The 25,110-nt window shown below is 54.1% G+C and overlaps 1 protein-coding gene across 3 annotated transcripts in view; it reads right to left on the bottom strand.

Moving 5' to 3' along the window:
* Positions 1-341: 341 nt before the first annotated feature.
* NSMCE1 (NSE1 homolog, SMC5-SMC6 complex component) overlaps positions 342-25,110 on the bottom strand; it is a 39,796-nt gene continuing 15,027 nt past the window's right edge. For all 3 annotated transcript variants that reach the window (XM_047780257.1, XM_047780255.1, XM_047780256.1), the window contains exons 3-8: positions 8,077-8,198; positions 7,003-7,080; positions 5,066-5,212; positions 1,933-2,049; positions 1,006-1,126; positions 342-561 (exon numbers count right to left, since the gene is read on the bottom strand). In XM_047780257.1, coding sequence (XP_047636213.1) covers positions 482-561; positions 1,006-1,126; positions 1,933-2,049; positions 5,066-5,212; positions 7,003-7,080; positions 8,077-8,198 — 665 coding nt within the window. In that variant the 3' untranslated portion in view covers positions 342-481. The remainder of the gene's footprint in view (positions 562-1,005; positions 1,127-1,932; positions 2,050-5,065; positions 5,213-7,002; positions 7,081-8,076; positions 8,199-25,110) is intronic.

The following is a 25,110-nucleotide window of genomic DNA, read 5'->3' as shown; positions in this document are numbered from 1 at the left end:
CAGGCCGACTTCCCGGCTCCGAGCAGGGCCGCGGCTGGGCGGGGCAGAGCACCCAGTGGGGATAGCGCAGCGCAGCCCAGCCTGCAGCCTCAGGCCGGTGCATCTGAGGCCAGAGGAAGGTGTGGGCTGTGGGGACACAGGCGACGCCAAGACCCAGGCTCCCTTTGAGTCCAAGTCGGGTGGGCCAGTGCGGATGGGAGAAGTCACTGGAGCTGGGGACCGAACAAGGGGCCTCCAGGGCCGTGCTGGGCAGAGGGAGCTGGGCCAGCCTCACCTGGGCTCCCGGCTCTCCGTGAGCTGCGGGCCGAGGACCGCGGGACCACCGCTGAGGCTGCGGCAGCTGCTGCTCTTTTAAGTTTATTCCAAACCCGTTAACAAGTGAGTGCGAAAGACAAAGGAGGCGATGCATGTAAAATGCGCAACTGATGCTTCTCTTCCAAACGCGCCGGCCAGTCGGTCACCCCGTGAAGGCGGTGGCCACCTAGTGCTGCCTGGATCGTGAGGACCTTTTGTTCGATTTGGAGACACCAGCCTCCCTCTCCTTCTCGGGGTCGAAGACTTCTGCACACACAAGAGCCGGACGATGCCGTGAGTGGCGGGGCTGGCGCCCACGGCCACTCTCTTGGGCCAAGGACCCTGTCCCATGGAACATTCTTCACTGCCAACCCCCCAGGAAGGTACAGTTAGCCCAGCTGACAGAGGAACAAGCTGAGGGGGCTGGGAACACAGCTTTCACATTCTTCCCGCCAGACAGCTGCAGGGAGGGAGCCTCGTCTGTGCCAAACCCTCACACACCCTGGGATTTCTGCTGGGTTCGAGAGAGCCCTGGGGAACAGAGCAGGCAGGCCGGCCTCACTGACAGCAGAAGCTGCTTCAGCATTTGGGGCTCAGGTCCTGCCCCCTCGGGGTGCCCTACAGGCCTGGGCACCGGCACCCGGGCCAGGCCCCGCCCTGCCAGCCCCGCCCGCAGGGGCTGGGGGAGAGGGAGCGGCTGGGGACACGAACCTGGTATCTCGTGGGGCCAGTAGTCGTTACAGTGTGGGCAGCGCGGCTCCACGTTGGACTGGAAGTACTTGGCCACACAAGGCAAGTGCATCCTGATCCCACACGTCTCGCAGCTTTGACCCTGAAAAGAGAGAGGTCATGGCTGTGGGGCCGGGAACCCACCTCCGTGTTCACAAATCTTGGGAAACCATCCCGCAGGCTCTGTGCTCTGTCTTCCAGGCCCCAGAGTCATGCTGAGAGCAGTCCCACAGCCCTGGGTGCAGTGGGTTCAAGTGCAGAATCTGACAGATGAGCGCAGGGGGAGGAGCTCAAGACCCCCAAGGCTGGACACAGAGCAGGGGGCCGCGGGCCAGGCCCTGCAGAGCAGCCAGGCCACCCCAAATCCAGGGCTCCCGGCACCCCTGGCCCCTTGAAGGGGCGTGAGGACGGCTACAGCTTTTCAGCAGGCAGTTTGGCAACGTGGATCAGAAGCTTTAGACAAACCGCGTGCGTGCTCCGTCCCAGAAGCTCCACTCCCGGGCATTCAACCCCAGGAAACAACCGCCAGGTGCCCAAAAGGACGGACGTGAAAGAGGCTCATCCCAGGGCAGGTGACGACTGCCAAAGAGATGACGTTACAACGAAGAAAATACAAACACCCAGCACTGGTCCAGCTGCGCTGTTCCGAAGCCCTACGAAATTCGCAGCGTAAACAGAAGTTGGGAAAACCACGGCTGAGACAAAAAGATGTTCACCCCCCAACGGCCAGGATAACACGGGCCGCACGAAAGACTTCAGAGCGCCCTTCTGGAGGAGAACTTCAAAAGCCCTGAGACGAGGAGAGAGGAACCAGGCAGGAGATGCCCACCGCTGCCCACGTCGGAGGAGGCGGCAGCAGTGCCGGAGGCCTGGGCCCTGAAAGAGACTTCTAGAAGGTGCCCGCGGTACCTGGATGAGGAGGCCGTGGCAGATGTTGCAGACCTTCACGGCGTCGGGGTACACCTCCCGGATGTACTGCTCCATCTCCAGGATGGCGCGGCCGTGCAGGGTGAACTCCCCTTCCTTCTGCAGGGACACGGTAGGACGCGGCATCTTTTATGCAACTGGCACACCAGGCCCTTTTCCCGCCCGGTGCCTCTGCTCCCACAGCCCGAGAAAAGCCCAGAAAGGGGCAGAGGCCCCTACACCCCTCGACCCACAGGCTTTTGCCAATCCCAGCCAGCGGGCATCCACGCCGGCCCCTGGCAGAGCCTCGAGCAGGGAAACTTGGGAAAGACCTGAAAGGAAACCGAGGCAGGGACCCCAGACCCCTCATCATCTCAGTGCCGTATGTGCGCCTCCTGGCATCACGGACCTTGTGCAGCAGACCCACACGCGAGGCCTGCCCCAGCCCTCCTACAGCAGGACAGAGGCCAGGAAAGGGAGGCAGTGACCCCTGGGGGTGAACTCCCAGCCCAGACCCAGGTGCCCCCTCCCTCCTCTTCTCCCCTGACCCCCAGCCCCCAGGAGCAGCACTGCAGGTGCCTCCCAGCACTGCTGCCCGGAGCCTCCGCAGGGGTGGTCTCTAATTACCTCTAGCCACGCCACTTTCGGGACCACGCTAGGGCGGGTCCAGGGAGGCCCCAGGCTGCATCGTGGTGGCGTGGGTGGTGGGGCCTCTCGGTTCCCACATCCAAACAGTCCCCAGGCCGTGTAACCCCCAAACCCTGGGAAAGCCAGGAAATACAGAAACCCTTGACTGCAGTGGCTGACCCCATGGCCACCTCACAGGGAAGAGGTGGGCTGAGAGCCACCCAGAGGCAGACAGGTGTCCCAGGGGCCCGTGGAAGTTTATCCGTTGAAGTCAATGAATGGCATCCAAGCTCCGAGGGGCCACACCTTCTGAGGGCTCCCCGGTCCTGGGGCCTCTCCCCACTGACCCCGCCCAGCCCACACTCAGCCGAGCCGGGGCAGAGCCCTGTCCCATCGTGGCCAATAAAGTCTGCACAGCACAGCTCCTGGGGAAAGTCTCATTCTGAGAGGCCGTGGTCCCTCTGATCAAGGTGCTGCCCCAGGAAGGCAGGTCAGGGGACCGGCCAGCAGCCACCCCACAGTCCCTCAGCTGTCCCTCCAGAGAGCCACAGGACTCACGGCAACCCCCAGGCTGACCATTCAGAGAGCACTCCGCCCTCACGAAGGAAACACCCGAAGCCGTCACTGTCCTCATCCTTCAGACAGGAAACGGCCCAGAGACCAGAAGCCACTGACGCGGGCAGCAGCAAAGCCAGAGCACCGGGGGCCTGCCCACCGCATCCTCTGCTGCACTGGGCCTGTTCCTTCGTCCGCGAAAGGCCCGAGGGCTCAGCCAGCCAGGGGGCTCCCCTGAGGCCTGTGGGGCTGTGGGGGCCAGGGCTCAGCTCACAGGCGGCCCCAGCATCTCCATGTCACTGAGGAAGAAGCAGAGATGACAGGAGGCTGGGCCCGAGGGCAAGCCCAGCAGCCCCCAGAGGCATTCTTTCCTTCCCTTGTCCCCTCTCTGGGCAGCAAAGGACAGCCTCCAGCCCTGCGCGGGGACGTGACAGCATCGTGCTGGATATGCACGACCGCCTGCAGGCCCCAAGCAGGGCACAGGGGGTGAGCTCGGTGGGCGGGGGGAGGATGACACGATGACACGTGTTCTCAGCAACGTGGTCCCCCATCCAAACACCGCTTTTTCCCAATCTACAAGGATTTCCGGTGTCACTGCCTCGGTACGTTTTAGATACATTCCGTTCCTCTGGGATTCCATCCTCCCGCCCCGTTCAGGAAGCAGTTACCAGGGCCTCAGGAGCACTGAGGTGCAGCCACGAGGAGGGCGCAGGCCTGGCCCTCAGGGAGCTTGCCCGAGGACAGAGCGTGGGGTTGTGACCCAAGCTGCCCCAGAACGTTCCGTGTTGCCAAATCCACCCCAGAGAGGAAGGAAAACTGTGACAAAGCAATTGACAGGGACCTGCAGTCACCCGAGCTGGGGGCTGAGCATGGCCCTGCCACTTGCCGGCTATGGGACTTCACCCAGATCATGGGGCTGCCGTGGTTCGGCCACGGAACAGAGCTAAGGGGCTCCGTGTCGCCACAGGGCGGCCGGGAGGACCCGAGGTGCAGACGTGCCCAGAGATGCTGGCACGCCCCCCACCTGCCACCCCTGACCTGGCCGCTGTGGCCTCGCCAGACCTTTCCTCCCATCAGCAAAGTCCCTCAGGAACTGACTATTTCCGGTCAGGCTGCCGGGGTCTTCTCCACCGAGAGATCGACCACTCAGAGCACTGCTGTCCCCACACCAGAGGGGACCTCTCCCCAGAAGGGAAGTGAAGCATGGTGTCACCACAGCAGCAGCCTCCAGCCTCAGGCCTGACCGCTGAGTGAGGAAGTCGAGGGCCCAGCTGAGCACGTCCCGCCCAGATGGGCAGCGGAGGGGCAGGGCTGTGGGACCCAGGGCGGCGCTGAGCACGTCCGGCTTGGGTTTCTTGGAAACGGGGGTGCATTTGTGGAAAAAGAGCGGAGACATCTGACTGCTCCAGCCGACAGAACTAGACGCGGGGCGTCTAGAAACTTGAACCTTTCCCGGCTCCCTCCAGCTCCTCGCCTCAAAGGCCGCCGTCTAAGTGCAAGAACCCAAGAGCACGGGCCCAGAAGAGTGTGATGCTGCCAGTGAGAACCGTGCCGTCACAGCGATTCCTGAGGCGCCAGCAGCGGGCACCTGACACACCTGGAGTGGATGCCACCGCTCCCCTCAGTAGAGATGAGGACACGGGGGACACCCGCACTGGGATTTGGGCCCAGGGCTGGTGCTCACGCTGTACGCCTACCCAGCGTGCACACTGCCTCCAGCCCGTGGACCCGGGTCACAGGCCCGGCCACTTCCGGCTAGGGTGCCCTGGACAAGGTCGCGGGAGTGACCAGGAGGTTCCAGGCCTCCTCGCAGGGTCACTGTGGGCATCGAAGCAGATGAGCCTGAAAGGGCCTGGCTCCACAGACACATGTGGGATCCAGGGTGGTTGGGGAGGGAAGATGATGATTCCCTCCAAAAAGTGAGCCAAGCTGGAGAATCTGTGGGACCAGGTACCTCAATGAGCCATTTGTTTTGTACAAACTTCTGCAGCACTTGCTCGGCTTCCTTCTTCCTCATCTTCTTGCCTTTGAGCTGATCGACCAGGTTCAAGATATTTGTGGAAGACGCGAAGCCGCTTTCGGAGTCGATAATGAGTTCCAGCTAGAAGAAACAGTGGGTACCACGTTCATCTATTAAATCGGCAAAAATAACTTTGAAGCAATGATACCAACCCCGACAGGGGTGCAGTGAAATTACTCACATCTCAGGCAGAACTGTAGCAGCCTTCAGGAAAACAATAATATGCATCAAAAACCATAACACGTTCAGTTTTGACGCCACAGTCACTCTTGTAACGCCATCCCAAGTGAACAGTCTTATTTATTTTGTCTTTTTTTTTTAGGGCTGCACCCACAGCATATGGAGATTCCCAGGCTAGGGGTCGAATCGGAGCTGTAGCTGCCGGCCCACGCCACAACCACAGCAATTCGGGATCCGAGCTGCATCTGCGACCTCCACCACAGCTCACAGCAACGCCAGATCCTTAACCCACTGTGCCAGGTCAGGGATCGAACCTGTGTCCTCGTGGATACTAGTCAGATTCATTTCCACTGAGCCACAATGGGAACTCCCCAAATGAATGATCTTAATGCCTCCTCTTAAATCAAGAAGGGTCATTTCACCTCCCTGAAGATGGAGAAGCTGAGAGTGAAATGTGGGCAAGGCCACGAGGCTGGCCTAAGTGACAGGAAAGCAGAGCCGGGGGGGGAGGGGCAGCAGGAGAGCACCCCTGGGGGCCTCAGAGGCATGGTGCCCATGGTGCCAGGCCGGGAGAGGCTGGCAGGCGGGCTGCCCTATGGCTTATGCCCATAGCAGGGCGGAGCCGCTGGGAAGACAGGCTTTCTGCCCACACACCTGTCTGGCATCTTGGAGCCTGGTTCTCAACCCTGGCTGCTCGTCGTCCCCAGGGGAGGCTTAGAAAGGAATGACCCTAAGACTCAGCCCTCGAAGCCTTGAAGCCCACAGACCTGAGTTTTACCTCCCAGTTACTACATCGCGCATCCGGACTCAGAACCCCGTCTTTAACCAGGTGCTCAGCCAGGTAAGCGACAAGGTGGCTCAGTGAACAGTGGCAGGGCAGCGGCTCTCAATGTCGCCATGCAAGTGGATCAGTGGGCACCTTCCCAGAATACAGGTTCGGATTCAACAGTCTGGGTGGGGACTGGGATCCGGCCTTTCTTGAAAGCTCCCTCCAGGGTGATGCTGCAGCCAGTCCTGGACCACACGGCAGCACTAAGCAGTAACACCTGCTCACCTGCACCAAGCGCCCAGGAGGCCCGCCGCTGCTCAAACCCAGACCAGCTGTTCTTTCCTGAGCAGCCGTGGCGACCCCCCCCCCCCCCCCCCCGCCAGCAATCAGCTGGCAACTATGAATTCTGGGTGGGGTGCTTGGTGACATCCCCCTGCAGTGGGCTTTCTGAGACTTTTTTTTTTTTTTTTGCTTTTTAGGGCCGCACCTGGAAGTTCCGAGGCTAGGGGTCAAACTGGAGCTACAGCTGCTGGCCTACGTCACAGCCATAGCAATGCCAGATCTAGCCATGTCTGTGACCTACACTGCAGCTCACAGCAATGCCAGATCCTTAACCCACTGAGCGAGGCCAGCGATCGAACCCATAACCTCATGGTTCCTAGTTGGATTTGTTTCCACTGCGCCACGACAGGAACTCCCTGAGACCTTTCTTTCTTTTTTTTTTTTTAAATATTTATTTCCCCAATACAATTTTTTTTCCCTCCCGTACAGCATGGTGACCCAGTTACGCATACATGTAACACATTCTCTTCTTGCACGTTTCCCTGAGATCTTTCTAAGATGATCGTTTCCGTCTCTGATGAAAGACACAAGTTTCCCAGAAGCAGCCTGGCCAATGGGCAATGGGAGTTAGTGTACTTACGGCCTTTCTAAACAGATCCAGCTCATTCTCTGCAAAGTCTGAGGCCATTTTGGACACTGAAGTCGTTGCAAGGTTCACCTACAAAATAAGTCAGCATGCGGGTCAGGCCGTTCATTCGCTGGTTGCCTCTCCCTCTGCCTCGCCAGTCATGGAGCTCCCGCATCCAGGCGCAGCGGGCCACAGGGATGTGTGTGTAACCTGTTTTATGTCACAGGCTTACATCTTTAGCTCCATCAATATGCCGAACTTTCAGAGATTTTAAAACTCCCAAGGTTGTGCGATATCTTCTAAACTCAGCTAACTTTGGGCAACTTGTCTGCATGCTAACAGAGCTTCAAACGCAAAAGGCGCTGAGAAGTCTGGCAGTAAAGAAATCTGATTTTAAGGACTAACCCAGCATTGCCATGTCATTTGACTCCATTATCTTTTCATCCAAAGAAGAGAGTTTGGGAAACTCCGGACTAGAGCCCCTTTCTGTGTGGGGCTGCTGGTAGGAGGTTGCTCTTTAACTGGTAGGAGTCCTCTAGCCAAGGAGGGGGCTGGTCGGCACCTCCTCATCTATATTTCACCTCGTTCCCTAGTTGGGAGGGAAAACTCTGGACACCACAAGAAGCTCCATATGGGTCTCCATCTTTAGGGCCCCCACACATTTTTCCTTCTCATAGCTTCTATATCTCACTCCAAGTGAAAAGGCATTTTATTCCTGTAGCTCTAATGGTCCATTCATTTGGGGGTGACCTCTTGCCGAGAACCGGCAGCAAACACACTAAAACCAAATGCATGCTGCCCGGTTACAGGCAGGGGCTCCATGTGGGGCAGCGAAGCAAGCGCTGAGGTTGAGAGCTGGGCACGCGCTCCCATTATCCCAGACCCTGATGACAGCAGAGGACACTACAGATACTACAGACCACGGGGGCCGTGGGGAGCGGAGATGGGCCAGGACAGGGAGGCGGACGGACCCAGGGTTCTCCCTCCAGGCCCTTGGTGAGGCGGGTACACTTCCCACTACAGAGGACACAGGGCTCCCGGCCGCAGTCCCTCCTACTGCCACCAGGGGGCACTGTCTGCACTCACCAGCGCGTAGATGGGTCTCCCATCGTCTTCTGTGACTCCCTTCTTTATCTCAATGTACAAAGACTCCAGGACACTGTTAATGTTGTTGATGAAGTCCTCCAACTTCTCGACAGGAGCGTTGCCTGGAAACAGAGGCCAAAGAAAAGGGGGGGTCGGGGGGAGCGCTCCCTCAAAAAATTGTAGCTTGACTCAATCACGCCGTCCACCTGAACAGAGACGGCGAAGCCAGAAATGGGCGAAGGGAAGGCCCAGCTCCGCTGGGGAAGCGCCAAGGCCTGTGGCTTCTTTCTTCCTGGAGCAAAGACAGGGAAGGAGCTGTGAAGAAAAAGGGCCGGGAAATGGTAGCCGAGCCCCACCAGCTCCACCACCACAGTTTCCTGCGGCCAGGTCACCATCTCGACTCAGCATCTCATCCCACGGCTGTGTGCTCGGAACCTACTGTGGGCATCACCGCATGACCCCTCCCTAGATTAGAGGCTCTGTCTTCACGCACGCATCAGGGCTACCTCTAGCCTTCCTTCCTTTATTCGGCAATCAAACCTGCACGGCGCACTTACACGCCCCGGGCCTGTGTGCTGGGGGGCAGCTGCAACCATGAAGGATGACAACTGCGGGGTAAGAGCAGCAGCTCACACTGAGCACCAGCCCCGGGAAAGCCCGCATCTGAGCGCTTCTCACACAGTAATTTTTTTTGTTTGTTTTTTGGTCTTTTTGCCTTTTCTAGGGCTGCTCCCACGGCATATGTAGGTTCCCAGGCTAGGGGTCCAATCTGAGGTGTAGACACTGGCCTACACCAGAGCCACAGCAACACGGGATCCTTAACCCACTGAGCAAGGCCAGGGATCAAACCCACAACCTCAGGGTTCCTAGTCAGATTCATTAACCACTGCGCCACGATGGGAACTCCCTTACACAGTAATTTACCCATCCTGCCCACAGCTCCCCAGGCAGGCACAGGCAGCCTCCTGGTTCAGGTGAAGAGGCCAAGACGCAGAGGGGGGCTGAGCAGTGGGGAGCTCGCCAACACAGCCACCTCGTGCTGCCCGACAACGGGACTCGAGCAAGCCAAGGTATGCGCACAAGGAAGCCCGCACCCCTCCCCAGGGCCATCAGCCCATCCGAGAGAGGACACAGACAGAGCCCGGGGAGGGGGAGGCCAAGCCAGCACTGCAGGGGGGCCAGGGTGGACGGACAGTGCCCTGGCAGGGGAAGGAAGGAAGGATGGCTGGGAGGGCCAATGAGGCTGCAGCAGGAAGCAGGAGCCGGATCGAGCAGGGCCCCGCAGGCTGGGGGAGCGTGTGGCCTTTCTCCTGTGGGCAGTGGGAGCCTTTTGAGTTGGAAGCAGAGGCGGACATGTCAGTCTTGTGTCTTAGAATTACCCTTCTGTACTATGACACTTTTTTAAACCAAGAGTATCTATTACTGTTTTTAGTTGTTAAAATAAGCAACATCAAAAGATTTGTGCTTTAGAAAAATCACTTGAAGGAAAAAAAAAACCCACAAGGGAGTTCCCTTTGTGGCTCAGCGGAAACATCCGTCTAGTATCCATGAGGATTCGGGTTCGATCCCTGGCCTTGCTCAGTGGGCTAAAGATTTGGCATTGCCATGAGCTGTGGTGTAGTTTGCAGATGTGGCTTGGGTCTGGCATTGCTGTGGCTGTGGTGTAGACTGGTGGCTGTAAGCTCCGATTTGACCCCTAGCCTGGGAACCTCCATATGCAGTGGGAGCGGCCCTAAAAAATAGCTTAAAAAAAAAAAAAGGCAAGAAAACAATGTAACATTTACGTTAAAACAAAACTAAAACCCAGGAAATAATACTGCAGGGGACAGGCCAGCAAGGCTACCCACCATCACTAGGGAGGGACTGGGCGAGGGGGCCATCCCAGGGCATCTGAACTTAATCTGGTTGGCCTCTCAAGGAGAAGGGTACTTGTAAGCGCCTTGCCTACTTAAATATTATCAAAGTTTAGGAGTTCCCGCTGTGGCACAGCAGCAATGAATCCGACTAGGAACCATGAGGTTGCAGGTTTGACCCCTGGCCTGGTTCAGTGGGTTAAGGATCCGGCATTACTGTGACCTGTGGTGTAGGCTGCAGATGCAGCTTGTATTTGGCATTGCTGTGGCTGTGGTGTAGGCTAGCAGCAACAGCTCTGATTGTACCCCTTGCCTGGGAACCTCCATATGCCGCGGGAGCGGCCCTAAAATGAGAGAAAGACCAAAAAAAAAATTATTAAAGTTTAAAAAAATAAAAGATCACGCTGGTGGCAAATGGAGGTCACAGCTGTGTTATGGCAACAGCTGTGACACAGATACCGTGTCTACTGAGGAGGCCGAGAAAAGCTAATGACAAAGACCAGGACAGTAGTACTAATATGCAAATTATAGCAGGGATCTAATCTTTTATAAGTAAAGTTGCTTATGTTTTTTTTAAAAAAAGCAAATTTAAATTAAAAATGAGTAGTAGGAGTTCCCGTCGTGGTGCAGTGGTTGATGAATCTGACTAGGAACCATGAGGTTGCGGGTTCGGTCCCTGCCCTTGCTTAGTAGGTTAACGATCCGGCGTTGCCGTGAGCTGTGGTGTAGGTTGCAGACCCTGCTCAGATCCCGCGTTGCTGTGGCTCTGGCGTAGGCCGGTGGCTACAGCTCCGATTCGACCCCTAGCCTGGGAACCTCCATATGCCGCAGGAGCGGCCCAAAGAAATAGCAAAAAGACAAAAAAAAAAAAATGAGTAGTAATAAACAGATGGTACACAGATGTGGCAAAAATCCCAACAGTGGGAGTTCCTGTCATGGCGCAGCGGAAATGAATCCAACTAGGAACCGTGAGGTTGCGGGTTCAATCCCTGGCCTCCCTCCGTGGGTTGAGGATCCGACATTGCCATGAGCTGTGGTGTAGGTCGCAGGCATGGCTCAGATCTGGCATTGCTGTGGCTGTGGTGTAGGCTGGCAGCAGCAGCTCCGATTAGACAGACCCCCTAGACTGGGAACCTCCACATGCTGCAGGTGCAGCCTAAAAAGACAAAAAAAAAAAAAAAAAATCCTAACAGTAACATGATGATGAAATCTGGCCACAGCTGCTGAAAAACTGATCAGAGGAGTGAGAGAGGCTCTCCAAGAGCGCCCCCCAACGACCTCCCCCACTTCTGCCTCCCAGTTAGAAGGCAAGCCCAGAAGGTGTCCCTCCCGCCCCTGCACGAAGGGCTGTCAGGCTTCCTTCCTCCCCAGCCTGTCCAGGTCTGTGCCCTGAGCTTGCTGGAAACCCCTTTCCACCTGCCGCACACCCAGCGAGAGGCTGGGAAACGCGGCCGCGGGGGCCCTCGGGCAGCCAAGAACCACCCCGCCTGTGACACAGGGGCAAGTCCCACGTCCCTCTGAAAGCGAGAATTCACATTTTCCACTGAAAAGGCCTCTCTCCTGGGTGTCGTTCAGAAAAATGTACCCCGTGGGCAGATCAAACGCCTTCTACCACATCGGACTTTCCAGAAACCGGGTCCGCGCGGAGATGAGCTAATAGCCGCCCTGTGCTTCCCCCCTTTCCCACCTCTGGTTTGCTGTCCAGCCTCCCTTTTCAGAAACGTGAATGTTTTCAAGGTCTTTTCATCTTATAAAAAAAAAACCCCACCAAACTCCACTTCCTACTACGGTCCTCACTGCAGCCACCTGCCTCAGGGGCTCACTTCCCTCCCGCGCACGAGCGTCCCTGGCACAGCCCATCCACTGCCGGCCTGGGGGTGTTGGCCCTGCGCTGCGTCACTGCCTGGGAAAAAGCTCCTCTCGCGCTCAGCAACAACCCCCCACTCGACTTCTTAGGGGCAACAGAGGCGGCGTGGGCCACGGGCCAGCAGCAGGGCCGCCCAGCCCGGCCTGATTCTCTGGGCGACCCCTTTCTCCCTTCCTCTCATCCCGCAGGGGCCCCCGCCGCCTGGCGTCCAACCTCACCTGCGTCCAGAAAACTCCCCTCCAACTCTACCGCCTGCCCAGCTCCAACCGGCAGGGCTCCTGAGCCCCTGGCATCCTGGACACGCACCTCTCCTGGGCAGGTCCGCCCTCACCTCGCTGACCCCGCCACCCCCCTGCGCCACAGTCCCCGAGCACTTCCGTCCCCATCACACTTGGTCCAGGGACCAAATTGGCCACCCCACTCCCAGAGTCCGTCTTTCCCCTACACGTGTGACGTGGTAGGAGAACCAGTCCCACATCCAGAAAACCAGGGGGCAGGGAGCCGAGGGCGCCAGATCCCAGGTCCACCAGGAACCCAATTCCAGGGTGGGCCCCGAACCCAAGCTCAGCCTATCAGACACCCTCTCGAGCTGAGCAAGGGACAAAGGGGCGCCGGCAGGTGCTTCCAGCCCAGCCACCACAGAAGGTGGCTGTGGCTGTACGGCTGCTCTGCTTCCTGTGCCCTGGTGTCCTCTGGCTCCTGCCTGTTCCCCTCCAGCCTGGCCCCTGGCCATCAATCAGGCCTGGGTGTCCCTGTCCCAAGTATCCCCTCAACACGTTCCTTTTGAAGTTGGCCAGAACTGGGAACCCTCGCTACTGAGACCCCTGCCTTGCCCCTGAAGCATTGAGGTAACCCCACATGGGTGCATCCCCCAAGCCGAGTCTTCAAACCAGCTAATTTGCACGGTTCTGCCCTCTCTCCTGCCCCTGTTCCTGGAGCCCATTGAGGAAAACAAACAAACAAACAAACAAAAACATAGGCTTCAGGTCACTATCAAAATATCAGGCTTGGAGTTCCCATCGTGGCGCAGTGGTTAACGAATCTGACTGGGAACCATGGGGTTGCAGGTTCGATCCCTGGCCTTGCTCAGTGGGTTAAGGATCCAGTGTTGCTGTGAGCTGTGGTGTAGGTTGCAGACGCAGCTTGGATTCCGAATTGCTGTGGTTGTGGTGTAGGCCGGCAGCTGCAGGTCTGGTTCGACCCTTAGCCTGGGAACCTCCAAATGCCGCAGGAGCAGCCCTAGAAAAGGAAAAATGACAAAAACAACAACAAAAAAATCAGGCTTTTGCAGCTCGAGCTGGATCAGAGGCTGGGTCCCTCCAACACCAATGACCAGCAGTTAGCGATGCAGGTCCCTGGACCTCTTCCAGGACAGCTGCCTCTTCTCAGGGAGCAAAGGGCCATCCTAACCAGGGTGGCTGAACCATGCCCAGGTCTGCACACCTGTGTTCTCTCCACATAAGCAGGGTGTACCCATGCCTGTCCCGGGGGCCGGGGGCGCTGCTCCTGCTGGGCTGAGACAACGGGCTGTCATCACCTCAGGGTGTGCTGGACACTAACTCATTAGCCTGGCTCATTTCACTACTGCAAGGACGCCAACTCCATGGGCTAGGCTCTTGTTATCCTCTTTACGTGTCAGAAGCTTGGAGAGCAGACCCAGACTTCCCCACGTGGAAATGGAGCCCAGGCCAAAAGCTCCCGGGCACGAAGCCACACAGCCTCTGGGGAGCAGAGCAAGTATTCTCTGAGAACACTCCCCACCCCGGCCCCCACCAAGGTCACATGAACGGACATTCCTCCAGAACCTGGCACTGTGCCTTCAGCGTCATAAAAGGGGCCTCGGCTGATACAGAGAGATGCAAAGTGTCTGGGCAGTGCTGGTCAAGACACGCGACGCCTGCACCCAGAGGACACATGTGGGAGCCGGGCCCGGGCGGCATCCATCATGCCTCAGCCAGACCTGACCCTTTGGCCAAGTCACGGACTCTGGAGAAGACAGACAGCTCTTTCTTTAGCGGGATATGCCTTTCCACTGGGGCAATTAAAAAATGGGATTTGGGGGCAGTCCCCATCGTGGCTCAGTGGTTAACAAACCGGACGAGCATCCATGAGGATGTGGGCTCCATCCCTGACCTCGCTCAGTGAGTTAAGGATCCAGCGTTGCTGTGAGCTGTGGTGTAGATCACAGACGCAGCTTGGATCCCAAATTGCTGTGGTTGTGGCGTGGGCCAGCAGCTGCAGGTCTGGTTCGACCCCTAGCCTGGGAACCTCCATATGCCGCAGGTGTGGCCCTAAAAAGACATTTAAAAAAATGGGACTTGGGGCATTGGGGACAGGCTGGGGCAGCACTGGATGAATGGGACACGTCTCTGAGGCGCAGGGGCTGCTTCGATGCATTTTGAGAAGTTTATTTCCTCTGGCCACTGCTGTACATGTCATCTCCTTTTAAAATTCAATTTTAATTTAACCAACACAGCTCCTCTTGGTAATCAGAGTCCCTGCTTCCCAGAAGCCTACTGGAACCCAGGGCTCACCGCATATCTGAGCAGCAGGAAGTCTGCTGCTCTAACTTCTGAGCAGACATATAGTTTTGTTCCAAGCTAGGCATCACATGTAGGAAATTTTTAGGCAGAGGAACTGCTATTTTAGGCAGAGGAAATAGCAGCAAAAAATAAGACCCCAGGGGAACCAAACCACATACAGACCAACCTGCCCCAGGAGAGCGCTCTCATCTGATGGGATCTGCTGGGTGGTCCTCCTGAGCATGGCGCTGCAGATGGGCCAGCCCAGGCGCTGGCCCAGACACGGGTATGAGGGCACAGCAGGGCATGGACTCCTGGGCAGGGACAGGCTGGCAGGCAAGGACACTGGGCCAGACACATGTGTGAGGGGTCATGTCGCAGCCCATGGCTTTCCCATCAACCGCCTGGGGATGATGGATGGGCCTCTTTTTTTTTTTTTTTTTTGTCTTTTTAGGCCTGTACCCTCGGCATATGGAGGCTCCCAGGCCAGGGGTCTAATCAGAGCTGTTGCTGCTGGCCTACACCAGAGCCACAGCAACGCGGGATCCGAGCCACGTCTGTGACCTACGCCACAGCTCAGGGCAATGCCAGATCCTTAACCCACAGAGCGAGGCCAGGGATCAAACCCCCCACCTCGTGGTTCCAAGTCGGATTCGTTTCCGCTGCACCATGACAGGAACTCCCTGGATGGTCCTCTTGACATTCAGATAACCGGAGTGGAAAGATCGGCGTGGATGACGGCACAGCTACAGTGGCCAGTGAACTGTGCTGGGAAGAGCAGGGGCCAAAGGAGCGCTGTCTTTTTTCAATTTTGTTTTTATTTTTGGTTGAGGAGGGCAGCGGCTTGAAGTGGGATCTCAGTTCTTGGACCAGGGATTGAACCTGGGCTGCAGCGATGAAAGTCCTGAATCCTAACCCCTAGGCCACCAGGGAACTCCCGAGAGTTCTTTTATGTGGCAAATATATGAGACGAATAATTCTCTACATCTGTACATCAATCCACTGTGTGCCACGGTGCTGCTCAGGATCTCATCAGACCCAGGGTGAGCCGGGATGTGGTACAGTCTGCTTTTCAAAAGAGGACACCACGGGTCCGACAGGTTAAGGACTTACCGAGGTCAGAGGGCTGGTAAGTGACAAAGTCTGAACCAGAAATCAAACATCTGGCACAGTGACAAAAGGACTTGAGAATTCAGTTAAAAAAAAAATTATTTCTCAGATATGCAATGAGGTCTGAGAATTACGTCAAAATGTTATCGGGTGAGTAGTCAAGAGTACAGATTAAATAAGATTAGTCATGAGTTATTATCATTTTAATTAGAGAAGGACTACATGGGGCTGCGCTGTGTTATTCTTTCTTCTTTCCTTTTTCCATGATAAAAGTTTAAACATTTTTTCATGCTCAACAGTATATAACTGATGCCTTAGCCCCCAGGAGTCTGAATCAAAAAAAAACCCCAGAAAAACGACAATGTCCTGTGACTATGGACATGAGCTCAGGGCTCTGAGGATACAGGGGGAACAGCTTTTAACGAGGGGCTGTTTTAAAATCTGTTGTTGACAGATCTGTCTCCAGGTATAGAGACCATTTTTTTTCAAGACCAAGAGATTATTAGTTAGGAAGTCTACTCCTTGGCCTTCCTGTGCATAAAACTGACTTTACAGCACTTGGCAAAGGTCCTGCGTCTCGGCCGCATGCCGCAAGCGCCCTAAAACCCACGACGACGTTGCCTGAGTGACACGGGGCCAGACATCTGCAATCCCTATCAGTTCAGTAAACCTACCCATCAGCTACTCCCCTGACCAGAGGTCTACTGGCCAGCACTTTTGGCAGTGCCAACCCTTCATCGTGATGGCACTGAGGCAGGACAGAGTCCAACTTAGCGGGGGAGTCATCACAGAAAGCCAGACCGCTCTCAGCAGAGCTTTACTGCTGAGGTTGTCCAAGTGCAGTTCGTTTCCACCTCGACCTCGGAGAAGAGGCGGGCCGGCTAACACTGAGATGCCTGCCGCCCCCCCCGCCCCCCCAGGAAGGGCTGCGGGGAGCAGCTCTGCTGTGCCTGTGCCGAAGCTTCTCCCAGCCTCATCTGAGCAGGGCCTGTGGAGGCTGACGAGCCAGGTGCCCACAGAGGCCAGGCGGGGAGCAGAGAGGTGGACAGCAGTGGGCACAGAGGGTGAAGTGAAGAGGGGGTGTCCCATCGACAAAGGCAGGGCTCTTCTGGTCTAGCCCCGTGCCTACTATTTGGATTTTTATCAGCAATCTCCTGGTACTTTTTTTTAAAAACATGGTAATTAACACTATAATCTAGCCACGCTTGTACGTGAAACCCCAATGATACTCTACCAGTTTTCTTTTTTTTTGTCTTTTGTCTTTTTAGGCCTGCACTCACGGCATAGGGAAGTTCCCAGGCTGAGGTCCAATCAGAGCTGTAGCTGCTGGCCACAGCCACAGCCACACGGGATCAGAGCCGCGTCTGCGACCTACACCACAGCTCACGGCAACACCGGATCCTTCACCCACTGGGCAAGGCCAGAGATTGAACCCTCATCCTCATGGATACTAGTCGGGTTCGTTAACCATTGAGCCACGACAGGAACTCCAGTTTTCAAATTCTGATGTGGGCTGAAACCTTGCCATAAAGAGATTATGGAGGCCACTCTGTCCCCTGACACACCAGATAAGGAGGGGCTGTGGTTTCTCACAGAGGCTGGACAGTGAACAACTCAAAGGAACAGGCTGTGTCACACTCACTCTTCGGAGAGACTGAATTCACAAACACATATCAAAACAGAACTCTGACTCACAATCTGCAACCCAGCAACCAGCTCAGGGAGCCACCCTTTATCTCAACTGACCAGCCCACAAAGCCAGCCCGCCACCTGCAAGTCAGACTGGTAGGCAGTCAGACCACTATTTCTAGCAACCGATCCAGGAACCAAACAATAATCCCTGTAAATAATCGGCTCAAAAATGACCAAGTCTTGATTACTGACAGCCCCCCTAATTCTTGTCCCTGCTTCCGACTTAGGACCAATCAGAGGAAGGCAGTTCGCTCCCCTAACCAATCACAGGACATCCTGCTTCTAGATAGCCCGCCTCCAGCTTCCCGGGGCTGATGGCCTCCAATCAGGACACAGCGGCAGCCTTGCCTTTTCTCCGCTGTAGAGCTTTTCCACTCCTCTGCATGCCGTCAAGTCTCCAAAACCCAAGCGAAGGCAGTTCTTGCTCGAGCAAGCTCTGAACAAACAGCCCTCGTCTGTTCTGTTTGGGCGGTCTTCGCTATGGCCACACTTTGCATGAGTGGGGCTTGTTAGGAAGGTGGCTGGATGGCTTGTGCAGGCCTGCGGGGTCGTCGGAAGGATGGCTCTGGCCACTTCTATCAGGTCACTGCACCTTTCCTCTGAGTCCCCAGCAACCTGCCCCTGGAGTATGAAGCAGCCTCCTATGGTCTCCCTGACTTGTCCTCCACCTGCAGCCAGGCTGAGGCCGGGCACCCCCACCTCCACCCCTGCATCACCTTCCCCAAACCGGAAGCCAACCAGTGGCTCCCCTCACTCACACCTGCACTGCGGGGCAGCCCCTGGCTGTACACGCAGCTGGCACCGCCTGTTTCTGTCACTCACACCCATCTCAGCACCTGCACTCGTGATCTCCTTCCAGAGGATATGGGGACCACACTTTCTGGATTCTCTGAGAATATCCCAGCCTCAGATTCAGCCTTGGAGTTCCCACTGTGGCGCAAGGGGATCGGCGGTGTTTGGGGAGCACTGGAAGGTGGGTTCGATCCTTCAATCCTCGGCCCAACACAGTGGCTTAAGGATCTGGCGTTGCTGCAGCTGCAGCTTAGGTTATGACTGTGGCTCCGATCTGACCCCTGACCCGGGAACTAACTCCATAGGCCACTGGGCAGCCAAAAAAAAAAAGCGGGGGGCGGTGGGATGCGGCCTTATGGGCTACATGACAATTTCCATCACACGACCCACGACTTCATGGATCTTCTGAGTCAGCACACCTGCCCCCCAGCCCCAGAATGTGCAAGGAGATGATAAGGCTAGGGACCCACTAGGAAGGGAAGGGCGCGCAGGGAACTGGTAGCAGGAAGTACTCTGTGCCAGGTACTTCACACAAGTTCCCTGTTTAATCTTCACAGCTTTTCCATGAGGTAGATAAGACTTCCTTTATAAAACAGAAAGCTGAGACTCAGGAAAGGAAAAACAAAAACAAATACACTCTCCTAAGTCCCTGATTTGAACCCAGGTCTTCAGGGCGTTCCCACCCCTGCCAGTGGTGCGTCCCCTCCCAACTGAAGAGTCCCCGCCCCTCCCAACCCTCCTCCAGCCGCACACACACCCAGCCTGTGGTCAGGATCCAGCACAAAGTGCATTCCAGACCCGATGATGTCCACACTCGGGAGAGTGTGAAGAACGCAGGGGTTGTACTTGCCAGGGCCGTCCAGCCTTGGCTTCCTGAGCTGCAAAGTCATCAAGGGGGCGCTGAGACTTGGGACACAGCAAGTCCCTCAAGAGCCAGAGATGCGAAAGCAACACTTTTGCTTCCTCCGTGGTTGCAGGGCTTCCAGAGCCCAAAGACTCCTGGCTAAGCACGTCACAACTGCCTGTTGTGAAATTCTGTGTGTTGAGAAACGCATCGAGTCACCTTTAAGATGTTACTTTTCATGCTGACTTTACGTGGCTTTTCGGTGCGGATCATAAGCCTGATCCCCCTTGATCAGTTGGAAACACAGGCAGGCTTGACAGCGGGACGCTCATTACCTGTTCATTACAGCCAAAGGGGAGAAAGGCACAGTGAAATCGTCAAAAGCAGGAGGAAAAAGGGATTTGGAGCCAGGGTCTGTCTCATCCTTGCCGAGGGCTCCTTGGGAAGAGAGGGTGGGTGCCAATGTGACTGCAGGTACAGGACGGAATTACTAAACTGCACGGTCAGCAGCATCCCTGACTCACCCCGAATGCACGCCGTCCAGCCCTGTGCCTGAGCCAAGGGAGCAGACACGGTCGTGCAAATCCGCATGAGAAAAACACAGCTAGGGCGAGGGCAGATGAGAGGTGTGACAAAAACGGAAAATATCTGTCATCCCCAGTGTTCCTCTGACACTTCGTTCCCTAATCTATTTTTGGTACATGCATTTCAGTTCACTAGTGCTTTCCCTGAACACTGTATTACTTATTCTGCTCACTGAAATAATGTCATCGGAATTTATTTATTTATTTAGCTTTTTTTAGGGCCACACCTGCGGCATATGGAGGTTTCCAGGCTAGGGGTCTAATCAGAGCTGTTGCTGCCAGCCTACACCAGAGCCATAGCAACTCAGGGTCCGAACCACATCTGCGACCTACACCACAGGTCACGGCAACGCCGGATCCTTAACCCACTGAGCAAGGGCAGGGATCGAACCCACCACCTCGTGGTTCCTCGTCGGATTCGTTTCTGCTGCGCCACGACGGGAACGCCATTGTCTTAATTTTTCAATCTAAGATTTTGGATGGTTCACCTCATTTGTCCTTGGGACAGTAGACGATTTTAAAACCTACTGAAGTTAACATAAAACATAACAGTAAAGGACAATTCATCACCAAAGGTTAATGCTGGAGAGCAGAGCTCAGGACTTCACAACCTCACGGCCCCTTAGGAATGAGTGAAGTCAGAGAAGAAACACCAATGCCTGCTAAAACCGGGGGGGGGGGGGGTTAAAAGGGGGGTATTTACTTAGTCCCAAAGTCCCTCCCTGCAAAATACTTATGAATCACAGAGGAAAAAGAGTCACTTCACAAGCGGAGAAGCCCGGCCGGCCCGATCCTAATCAACACTGTACATCGCCCGAGAGGGCGCAGAGAACACAACCCCATTTCTAGATGAGTTCTGCCAAATGAAAAGCATAAACTGAAATCTATGAAAAATCAAACCCACGGTTACCATAGAAGAAAACATGGCGAGGGGTGAGGGGTGGGGGGAGGAAGGGATGAATGAGGAGGATGGGAATGACTCACACACACCACTGTCTACGACAGATCGTTGACAAGGACCTACTGCACAGCACCCGGAAATCTACTCCATAGTCTGCAATAACCGACACGGGAAAAAAGAATGGACATGTGCACACGTGCAACTGGTTTACTTTGCTGTACACCTGAAACGAATACAACCTAAGTCAACTATACTGCTTTAAACTTTTTTTTTTTTTTTTGGTCTTTTTGCCATTTCTAGGGCCGCTCTCAAGGCATATGGAGGTTCCCAGGCTAGGGGCCTAATCGGAGCTGTAGCCACCAACCTATGCCAGAGCCATAGCAATTCGGGATCCAAGCCGCGTCTGCAACCTACACCACAGCTCACGGCAACGCCGGATCTTTAACCCACTGAGCAAGGGCAGGGACCGAACCCGCAACCTCATGGTTCCTAGTCGGATTCGTTAACCACTGAGCCACAAAGGGAACTCCCCTGCTTTAAACTTTTAAAAAATAAAATTAGATTTTTTTTTGTTTTTTGCAAAAAAGCATAAATTGAATCTGATCCACAGGAAGCATCAGACAAACCTAAACCTAAGAACATTCGGCAACTGCTGTCCACTATAGCAACCGCAAGTGCACAGGGCGGCTGAGCAGTGGCAGCGGGGCTGGTCCAAATTAAGATATGCTGCAAGTGTAAAAGACACACTGGATTTCAAAGATGTACTACTTGCAAATATAAAATATCTCATTAATAATTCTTATTCTGGAGTTCCCGCTGTGGTGCAGTGGAAAGGAAGTGGACTAGTATCCACGAGGACGCAGGTTTGATCCCTGGCCTGGCTCAGTGGGCTAAGGATCCGGTGTTGCTGTGAGATGTGGTATAGGCTGCAGATGAGGCTGGGATCCTGTGTTGCTGTGGCTGTGGTGTAGGCCAGTGGCTATAGCTCTGATTTGACTCCTAGCCTGGGAACCTCCATATGCCATGGGTGCAGCCTTAAAATAATAATAATAACAATAATAATTTTTTTATTGGTCACATTTAAGTGAGTCTATCTGGGATATTAACTTCACCTGTTTCTTTTTTTTTAACGTGGCTACCAGAAAACTTTAATGACACACGGCCTTCTACTTTCAGCAGACACTGCTGTACTACAAAGTACTTAGCCTGTAATCTTCAAAAATGCCCAAGTCCTAAGAGTCTGGGAGTTACTAGGAAATTATTCCCAGTTGAAGGAGCCCAAAGAGACCACACGTGTGTCATCTGTGAGCAAAGTGACACAGGGCCTTACAAGGCCAAGGGAAGGAGCTACATTTTGGAAACCTGCTCGTCCCCCTGCGTGACGCATACAGGTCACAAAGCACATGCCATGTGTTACCATCAGGAAGCCCTCTTGTGTAGGGGCCTGATCAAGGTTCAGCAGCTACCAAGCAGCAAAGTGGCTTTAAGTGTCGATTTTTTTTAACAACTTTATTGAGAAATAATTAATAAACTTTTTTTTTTTTTTTTTTTTTTGTCAGCTGAGCCCATGGCATGCAGAAGTTCCTGGATTAGGGATGGAACCCGCACCGCAGCAGTAATCCAGACCACAGCAGCGACAACACTGGATCCTTAACCTGCTGTGCCACCAGGGAACTCCTTCAATTTTTTTTTTGTTTTTTGTCTTTTTAGGGCCACATCCACGGCACATGGAGGTTCCCAGGCTAGGGGTCCAATCAGAGCCGTAGCCTCTGGCCCATGCTAGAGCCACAGCAACTGGGGATCCAAGCCACGTCTGTGACCTACACCACAGCTCACAGCAACGCCGGATCTTTAACCCACTGAGCAAGGCCAAGGATTGAGCTGGAGTCCTCATGAATACTAGTCGGGTTCATTAACCGCTGAGCCATGACGGGAATTCGGGAACTCCTACAATTTTTAAAGGATACAATTTAATGAGTTATGATTTATGCATGCACCCTTGACACTATCGCCATAATTAAGATAATAAGCATATCCACCACCCCTTAAAGGTCTCCTTGTGTTTGTTACCCCTTCTCTCCCATACCATGAACCTGTCCCCTACACCATCCCCAGCAACCACTGAGCTACGTTCTGTCACCACCGCCAAGTACGGCTTGTCTGGAGTTGCATATATATGGATTCATGCAGTATATGTACTCTCTTTTGCTTGGCTTCTCCACTGTGCATGACCAGTTTGAGAGGCATTCAAACTGCAGCAGGTAGAATGATTCGCTCCTTGTAATTGCTAAGCGGTTATCCCATCAGATGGATAATACCACAGTTCATTTATCAGTTCCCCTGTGGATGGACAATTAGGTTTTCAGTGTGGGGCCATTAACATAAACCTACTCTGAAGACTTAGGCACGAGGCATTGTGCAGCTAAATGTCTTCATTGCTTAAGCCTAAAAACAAATACAGGGAGTTCCCGTCGTGGCGCAGTGGTTAACGAATCCGACTAGGAACCATGAGGTTGTGGGTTTGATCCCTGCCCTTGCTCAGTGGGTTAACGATCCGGCGTTGTCGTGAGCTGTGGTGTAGGTTGCAGACTCGGCTCGGATCCTGCGTTGCTGTGGCTCTGGCGTAGGCTGGTGGCTACAGCTCCGATTTGACCCCTGGCCTGGGAACCTCCATATGCCGTGGGAGCGGCCCAAGAAAAGGCAAAAAGACAAAAAAAAAAAATACAGGAGCAATGGCTATGTCCTAAAACTGCCACGTTGGTTTTTTTAAAATGGCTATGCCATTTTACACCCAACAGCAGGTGAGTTTCGGTTCTTCCATTGTCTCGCCAACACAGGACATGCGGTCTTTCAAATTGTAGCCATTCTGATAGGTGTCTAGTGGTATCGCATTGTGGTTTTAGCTTGCATTTCCTTTTCTTTTTTTTTTTTTTTTTTGGTCTTTTTGCCTTTTCTAGGGCCGCCCTCGCAGCGTATGGAGGTTCCCAGGCTAGGGGTCGAATCAGAGCTGTAGCCACCGGCCTATGCCAGAGCCACAGCAACTCGGGATCTGAGCCGCGTCTGTGACCACACCACAGCTTATGGCAATGCCGGATCCTTGACCCACTGAGCAAGGCCAGGGATCAAACCCACAACCTCATGGTTCCTAGTCGGATTTGTTAACCACTGCGCCACGATGGGAATTCCCATCCTTTTTTTTTTTGGTCTTTCAGCTTGCATTTCCTTAACTAATGAAAGGCTCAGCTTCTTTTCATGTGCTTACTTGCCATCCATATAACTTCTCTGGTGAAGTATCTGTACAAGTCTTTTGTCCACTTTTTTTTTTTTTTTTTAAATAGCCACACCCACAGCATATGGAGGTTCCCAGGCTAGAGGCCCAATTGAAGCTACAGCAGCCAGCCTACGCCACAGCCACAGCAACATCAGATCCAAGCCTCATCTGTGACCTACACCACAGCTCATGGCAACGCCAGATCCTTAACCCACTGAGCAAGGCCGAGGATTGAACCTGCAACCTCACAGTTCCCAGTCAGATTCGTTTTCGCTGCACCACGATGGGAACTCCTGCCATGTAAATTTTGGAATCAGCTTATCAATTTCTATTAAAAAAAAAATCTAGATACTCATGTTGCAACAGAACAAAGGGTGGGGAAAAAAATGTAATTGTAATGTATACATGTAAGGATAACTTGATCCCCTTGCTGTACAGTGGGAAAAAAAAAAAACAAAAAACCTGCTGGGATTGGATTGAGATTGAGTTGAATCTATGTATCATTTGAGGGAAAGCTGATAACTGTGTTTTCTGGCCCATGAACACCCCATGTCCCTCCATGTATCTGGACCTTCTTTAATTTCTCTCAGCAGTAGTTTGTGGCTTTCAGTGTACAGGCCTTACACATTGTTGTCAGATTTATTCCTATTTCATATCTTTGATGCTATTACAAGTGGGTCTTTAAATTTTTTTTTTTTTCAATGTCTGAGGATTCACTGCCAACACACAGAATTACAGCTGGGTTTTGAGATATGGATCTTGTATCCTGCAACTTGACGAAACCCACTTCTTAGTTCTAGGAGCTTCTGAAAAGATGCCTCCAGTTTTTTTACAGAAACGATCAGGTCTGGGAACACATACTTTCTCGTCTTCCTTGCCAATGGGGATGCCTCTTCTTTTTTTTTTCTTTCCCTTGCCTGAGTGCACTGGCGAGAGCCTGAGTGCACCGGTGAACAGAACACTGGTGAACTGGTACAACAGTGAACGGCAGTGATGAGAAGCAACCTTCCTGTCTTGCTCCTGATATTAGGGGGGAAAGAGTCATCAGTCTCTCACAATCAAGTGTGTTAGCTGTAGTTCCACACAGATCCGCTTTATCAAGTCAAGGAAGTTCCCTTCTTTTCCGACTTGCTGAGGGTTTTCTATCAGGAACAGATGTTGGATTTTTCAAGTCTGGGCAGACCCTGGCTGATTCTCCGCTGCTGCTCTGTGCCCTGATGTCCCTTATTGTGCTCGTATCCCGCTCCTGAGGATCTCCTGAGTTTTCTGTAAGGCACTTCTGCGGCATCATGCCAGGGGAGGTGTTGCCTGTTGTCAGATGCTTTTTCCGCACCTATTGAGATGATCATATGGTTTTCTTTTTCAGCTTGTTGCTATGAGAATTACATTGATCTCCAAATGCTAAACCAACTCCGCATTCTTGGGATGAACTACACTGGGTCATAGTATATCATCCTTTTTATGTATTTATTTATTCATTGATTTTTGCTTTTTAGGGCCGCACCCACGGCATACGGAAGTTCCCAGGCTAGGGGTTGAATTAGAGCTGCAGCTGTCGGCCTACACCACAGCCACAGCATCGCAGCATCTGAGCTGCA

This window comes from Phacochoerus africanus, chromosome 5, assembly GCF_016906955.1.
Source record: "Phacochoerus africanus isolate WHEZ1 chromosome 5, ROS_Pafr_v1, whole genome shotgun sequence".
NCBI lineage: Eukaryota > Metazoa > Chordata > Mammalia > Artiodactyla > Suidae > Phacochoerus > Phacochoerus africanus.
This window is presented reverse-complemented; position numbering and strand designations above follow the sequence as displayed.